The sequence below is a fragment of the Priapulus caudatus genome, unplaced genomic scaffold (assembly GCF_000485595.1).
Source record: "Priapulus caudatus unplaced genomic scaffold, Priapulus_caudatus-5.0.1 Scaffold438, whole genome shotgun sequence".
Lineage (NCBI taxonomy): Eukaryota > Metazoa > Priapulida > Priapulimorpha > Priapulimorphida > Priapulidae > Priapulus > Priapulus caudatus.
In genome coordinates, this window is record NW_014577499.1 from 160,317 (window position 1) to 167,299 (window position 6,983).

Below are 6,983 nucleotides of genomic sequence, written 5' to 3' on the forward strand. Positions count from 1 at the left end.
GGCGGGCGTGCATAATCTGCGTGTGCGTGCGTGCACAGCCTGCGTGTGCGTGCGTGCATAGCCTGTGGCGGGCGTGCATAATCTGCGTGTGCGTGCGTGCACAGCCTGCGTGTGCGTGCGTGCATAGCCTGTGGCGGGCGTGCATAATCTGCGTGTGCGTGCGTGCACAGCCTGCGTGTGCGTGCGTGCATAGCCTGTGGCGGGCGTGCATAATCTGCGTGTGCGTGCGTGCATACAGCTTGCGTGTGCGTGCGTGCATAGTCTGTGCGTGCGTGCAAGCGTGCATAGTCTATGCGTGCGTGCGTGCGTGCGTGCGTGCGTGCGTGCAGGCTTGAGGGTGGCAGTGAGGTAAGACGCAGGCTTGCAGGGGACGACGGACGCACTCTCTCTCTCTCCGGAGAGCTGGTGCGGAAGCGGACACAGCGATTAAAGCCGCTATCAAGACGCTCAGCGACATTAGCGCTTGCCGCGCGGGGTCTGCTAGCGGCCATCGTCAGCGTCATCGTCGTATTGCAGCTGACGCTCAGCTCGCTGGCGGCGCTAATCTGAGACGATGGCGATGGTAGCGCCGCCGCCGCTCTGACGGATCGTGTCTGCGGCTTTCCCGCCTTGCCGAGTCCGTCAGACGGATTACATGTGCTTTTAGCATGCAATATTTAGCAACCGGTGCAGCTGCGTTCGTGCGGCTGCTGTGTTAATACGAGCTGGGCTCCGTCGTTGTTGTACGCGTGGCAGCAGAAGCAGGACCACAACCACCGGCAGCAGCAGTAGCAGTAGCAACACCAGCCACAGCAGCAGCAGCAGTAGAAGCAGCAGCAGTAGCAGCAGCAGTAGCAGCAGCAGTAGCAGCAGCAGCAGTAGCAGCAGCAGTAGCAGCAGCAGTAGCAGCAGCAGTAGCAGCATCAGCAGTAGCAGCAGCAGCAACAGAAACAGCAGATGCAGTAGCAGCATCAATAGCAGCATCAGCAGTAGCAGCAGCAAATGAAACATCAACAGCAACATCACCACCAGCAGCCGCATCAGCAGTAACAGCAGCAACAGATACAGCAGCAGCAGCACCACCACCAGCAGCAACAACAACAGCAGCAGCATCACCACCACCGCCGCCGCCGTCACCACCACCAGCAGCAGCAGCAGCAGCAGCAGCGCGTCACAGTTAGCGACAAGCAGGACGCGAGGTCTCGTTGCGCATTACTCTTTAACTGAATTATCGCCGACTATTGACAATTTCATTTGGAGACCGGCCTCATCTCACCATGTGCGCGAGCGAGCGTGTGTGCACGACGCTACAGGGATATATGTAAGAGCAAGCGCGCGAGTGCGAGCGTGAACGCGTCTGTGCGTGCGTGCATATACTGTTCGCGCTGCAACAAACAGTGAGGTGTCGTGTGTTGCGGTACATGTCATTAGTGAACCTCCTCTACCGTCAGCAAACAAGACCTGCTTTCATCCGTCAGCGTCAGCGACGCACCAAATGATTCATGCGTCAGCGTCAGCGACGCAAGAATGATTCATCCCGTCAGCGACGCAGAACTGATTCTCCGTCAGCGTCAGCCGACGCGTCAAGAACGGACTCATCCGCCCCAGCGTCAGCGACCGCAAGAACTGATTCATACGTCAGCGTCAGCCGACGCCAAGAACGGATTCACAAGCGTCAGCGTCCAGCGTCAAAGCTGATTAAGAAGCGCGACGTGCGACTTAAAGAGGACGCAGGATTGCGTCCAAGGCGGCGGTTCGTGACGGCCCGTGAACGACAGCCACAACGGCTGACAGCTGACGTGCAGGAATGCTGGGCCTGTACCGAGGCCTTTGTTGAGCAGAGTAAGTCAGAGCTCGCGAGCGGCGCGAGTACACATGCAATAGTCCGGGTCGATATTGTTTAACGAAGTTTGTCCGCGAGATTAGGCCAGCAGCGAGCGGAATACACTCCGCAATTATACACAAAGGCACTACGGAACTGCCGCCATGTCAGCTGGCTGGGCCCTGGCGTACGTTATTCACCGTTATGTTTCACGATACGAATGTCATTATAAATCGGAAGACCTAGTTTTCACAATTGCAAAGCGCGTGCGTTTGATTCTATAGCGTGATGAGCTGCTGTTTATAATTCTACATAATGGTTCTCTTCTTTCGCTTGTCGTGGCCGGCCGGCGGCTGCGTGGCGCTAGCTTGATATCGGTTTGTGACCCGGGAGCATGCATCGCGTATACGTATTCTCTCTCCTTATCCTTTTTTAGTCCTGCTTTACTTCTCTGTATTCCGCACACGTTCTCGCTATCTTCTCCCTGCTCTCGTCTCTGTCGCTCTCGTCTTTGCTATAATATGATATATATATCTATTTATTATATATTATAGATATACAGTGCCGATTAACCATTAAGGCAAAAAGAGACTAAGCACGTGCTTCGGGCACCAGGGCCAAAGGGGCACCACAAAGTTGGGAAAAGAGTGAAAATAAAGAAATAAAAAAAAATAAAGATTGTACTTCCCAGGTGTAGCCACAAGGGGCCCGCCACAATACAATACAATACAAGGGGCCGCCTAATGCCACCCAAGCCAGGTGCTAATTCGCGGCAATTATCAGAAAGTGAAAGGTACTCAAAGACATTGTCCAGAGCACTTATTGATGCTTATCCAGATGACATGAAAACACTTTGTCTAACAGAGGGCTATCGGTAAAAAAGACATTCCGTTCATATGTTCTTCATAAGTTTAAAACACAAGAAACTTTTTCAACGTCCGCAATTGAAACTTTTCATACACAATTAGCAGAACAGACAAACTGAGAGAGTGGCTTTCAAAATTGAAATTGCCTTAAGAATATTTTTAACAGTTAAGTGGTCAGCCAAACTGCACAAGTAGAAGAGGGTCTTTCTCACAACTGAAACGTGTTAAAAAAACAAATAGATTGACTGGTAGTCAGAATGAAGGTGTACATGCATGTATGCTCAAAATTGCCTCAAATACCATCTCCTGCGATCTACATTTTGAAAAAATTCTGGGGGAGGACGCCCCATATCCCCCCGCCTGTTTATCCACCGACCCTCCTTGAAATCCTACATACATTTTTGTACTGCTGAAGACCTGTATTGTATATTCTGGTCAGACAGGTCAACAACTAAAATGGACTGGGTCAGTTGTGGAAAGAGAGGGGCACCAAAATTGGTCAGTGGGCTTAGGGCACCAGTGAGGCCTTAATCCGCCCCTGATATATATTATATAATATATATATATATATATATATATATATATATATATAATATATATAAATCAGGAGTTAATAAGAAGACAATAATTCAAGACAAAATAAAGACAATTTTTGTCTTTATCAAACGCCTGATATAATATATTTAATATCTGCTCTCATTTATTTTTCTTCTTCTCGTGCACGCGTGCGTTGGGGGCATGTGTCTACATGTGGATATGAGAAAGGTTAGGGGCTATGCTCTAACCTTGTACTCGACGCATGAACGTGGGCGTTCACCGCGAACTCAGCAGACAGTCGCAGCAAGTTGGCACTGATCCATCAGGAGTTAACGGAGTGTGTCTATCGTTACTCTACCACTTACGCGCGGTTCCCGGAGAATGCTTTCATCTGACGGCCAACACGCGCAATCAGCGTGTGTGAGGCTGGTTGTTATACTGGCGCCGTAATGGCAAGTCGTGTTGGGCGGTGCGTTTGTGTGCGCGCAGCCACCTGATTTATTAGTGCGCTGTCAAAGTCGATACCGCGATGAAAAGCTGCACATAACACCAGCAGTCGAGCGATTAGCGATCCCTTGCCGGAGACATGTAGAAATTCGCTCAGCGTTTGATGTGTGTGTGTGTGTGCGCGTGTGTGTGCGTGCGTGTGTGTGTGGGTGTGTGTGTGTGTCGCGTTAGTGTGTGCGTGCGTGTGTGCGTGCGTGTGTGTGTGTTGTGTGTGGTGGTGTGTGTGTGTGTGGTGTGTGAGAGAGTGTGTGCGTGTTGCACGCGCGCGTGCAGGTATGTGCGTTGCGCGTGGTGTGTGCGCGCGTGTGTGGGCATGTGTGGGTCCGTGTACATGTGTGCGTGCGCGTGTGTGTGTGCGTGTGTGGGTGTGGGTGCGCGCTGCGTGTGTGTCTGTGAGTTCGCGCGTGCGGGTGCAGGTGTGTGGTGTTGCGCGCATGTGTATATTTGTGTATGTTGTCTGTGCGTGCGTACGTGCTAGTAACGTAACGTGCATCGCATGTGTGCGTAATGTAAGCGGACGCGTGGTGTGCGTGCCTGTGCGCGCGCTGTGGTGGCGGTGCCTGTGCGCGCATGCTATGAGGCTGCGCGTTCGGCAATGGCTGGGCAATAACGTTTTGTTGGCAGCGAAAGTCGGCTCCCTGCGGCGACATCGCGTAATTAGCGTCTGGCCTAGCTTTTCCGCCCGCAGGCACGAGAATGCTTCATCGCGCGCTTAGCTTTTTAATTCCGCTAATCTGCGTAAGACATGCGAGCAACGAAACAACACCACCAGCGATCGTTGTGTTTCTATCTCCTGCGAAAGTCTCAACGTAAAATCCTCCATTTAGCGGGTGAGCTGCCAACAGAGGCAGTCGCAGGTCACGGCCCTGTGAGAGTCACACTTACGGAGCGCTCGCTGAAGAGACGGGATCAGTGCGGGCGGTCACAAGAAGGCGTGTTCGTCCAGTGAGAGGGTTCTCATCACTGTGAGGGAGGAACCGCGTGTGAAGGAGAGAGAGAGAGATCTCTCCGTAACTCATTAACAATCACGTATTTATATACGCGACGTCAACCGGCGTTGGAGCGATGAAAAAAACGCCCGCACGATGCATTCTCGCTGTAGCTGCTAGCAGGGAGAGAGAGAGAGAGAGAGAGGCGAGAGCGAGAGCGGCGGCAGCCCGGGGGAATAATGTTGCCGTAGTTAAAGAAGGATGCCGTGCCGGTGCACGGAGGCCAAACCGCCGACGGCCATGCAAACGAGCAGAAATTGGCTCAAAAATCGCTATCGAATATTTAGTCTCGAGCCGTCGCAGGCGAGGCTCCGTGTAGTGTCTCTCTCCCGCTGTAGCCGCACGCCACGCACGTCTCCGCGTTAGCTTCTCTCTCCACGCTGTACCGCAGCGCACTGCAGTCTGCCCCGTTAGCTTCTCTCTCCCCGCTGTACCGCAGCGCACGCACGTCTCGCCGTTCGCGCTCTCTGCTCCACGCTGTACCGGACGCACGACACGTCTGCCCGTTACGTCTCTCCTCCAGCTGTACCGCACGCACGCACGTGCTCCGTGTAGTGGTCTCTCTCCACGCTGTACGCGCCGCACGCACGTCTCCGCGTTTAGTGTCTCTCTCCACGCTGTACCGCACGCGACGCACGTCTCCGCGTTAGTGTCTCTCTCCACGCTGTACGCACGCACGCACGTCTCCCGTTAGTGTCTCTCTCCCGCTGTACGCACGCACGCACGTCCTCCCGTTAGTGTCTCTCTCCCGCTGTACCGCACGCACGCACGTCTCCCGTTAGTGTCTCTTTCGCCCGCTGTACCGCAACGCACGCAGGTCTCCGCGTTAGCGTCTCTCTCCCCGCTGTAACCGCAGCAGGCACGCCACGTCGCCCGTTAGTGTCTCTCTCCACGCTCATCCGCACGCACGCACGTCTGCCGGTTAGGTGTCTCTCTCCTACGGCTGTACCGCACGCACGCACGTCTCCCGTTAGTGTCTCTCTCCACGCTGTACGCGCACGCACGCACGTCTTCCCGTTAGTGTCTCTCTCCACGCTGTACCGCACGCACGAAGACAGGTGCTTTTCCCCGCTAGCGCGCTCGCGGACTATAACCTCTCATGCATTCTACGTCCTCAAGCGTCGCTATGTCCGTGTGTGTGTGTTGTGTGTGTGTTGTGTGTGTGTGTGTGTGTGTGTGTGTGTGTCGTGTGTGTATGTGTGGTGTGTGTGTGTGTGTGCGTGCGTGCGTGTGTGTGTGTGTGTGTGTGTGTGTGTGTGGTGTGTGTGTGTGTGCGTGCGTGTGTGTGTGTGTGTGTGTGTTGTGTGTGTGTGTGTGTGTGTGTGTGTGTGTGTGTGTGTGTGTGTGTGTGTGTAGCGCGCTCACTCACTAAATCGCTGCTGCCGACCTGCGTTCGATTCGCTCACGGACTTTTTATATTTATTGGCGAAATATTGGCAGCGGCCGATGTTTGACATTGCTGCTCAAATGAGCGTCAATCTTCATTGGCAGAGGCGTGGCGCAGCGTCCTGGCGGAATCCCGAGCACATACTGTGTCATACATATACGCAGGCTTCATCACCTTGTTTTTGCTCGTATATATTTATATATATATATATATATAATATATATATATATATATAGAAAAACAAAGTCAAAGTATAGAATAAGGGTGTTTAAAGTTTAATTGACCGAGATTTTGAGATTACATCCTTTCATCAGGTCAGGCAGACATTGGAATAGAATCAAATAATCAAAAACAAATACAATGCGTTATTAGATAATCAAAAATGAATGATTCTACTACAATTCGCGCGTTGCCATGAATACGGACGACAATCGTGTGACTTTACTGCTTTATTACTATATATATATATATATATATATATATATATGCGCGTGTGTGCGCGTGGCGTGCGTGAGTGTGTGTGTAGGTGTGTGGCGGCGTTGTGTGCTCGTTCTTACTACATGATGTTTGGAAGATTTAGCTATAGCTTTGTAACGTTGAATTTAAATCTTCGATGTAGAAATGATGATATAAATCCAAATTTTGTGTATTAAATTGAATAAACTTTAATATCTTTGCACAGCAGTGTAGTCACATCTTGGCCAGAGAGACAAGAAACGCGCACACGCGCGCTAAGCGCGTGTGCTTTCTCTCCGTGACCACAACCAGACTCTCCCGAGCTCGCTAGTCAGCTCTGTTCTATATAATTACCCCGCAAAACCCCTACATCCTGAGCGCACATGTCACCCGTTTCCCCAGACCGGCGTTCTACCTCCATTTCAACAATGATCCCTAGG

The 6,983-nt window shown here is 52.1% G+C and overlaps 2 protein-coding genes across 2 annotated transcripts in view; one reads left to right on the forward strand and one right to left on the reverse strand.

The window, feature by feature from the left end:
- Nucleotides 1-6,964, reverse strand: part of LOC106810398 — an 18,705-nt gene extending 11,741 nt beyond the window's left edge. The window contains exons 1-2 of the mRNA XM_014813744.1: nucleotides 6,914-6,964; nucleotides 1,697-1,807 (exon numbers count right to left, since the gene is read on the reverse strand). Coding sequence (XP_014669230.1) covers nucleotides 1,697-1,807; nucleotides 6,914-6,964 — 162 coding nt within the window. The remainder of the gene's footprint in view (nucleotides 1-1,696; nucleotides 1,808-6,913) is intronic.
- Nucleotides 1-6,983, forward strand: part of LOC106810399 (kazrin-like) — a gene marked incomplete in the record, with an annotated part of 57,966 nt that overhangs the window by 11,311 nt on the left and 39,672 nt on the right.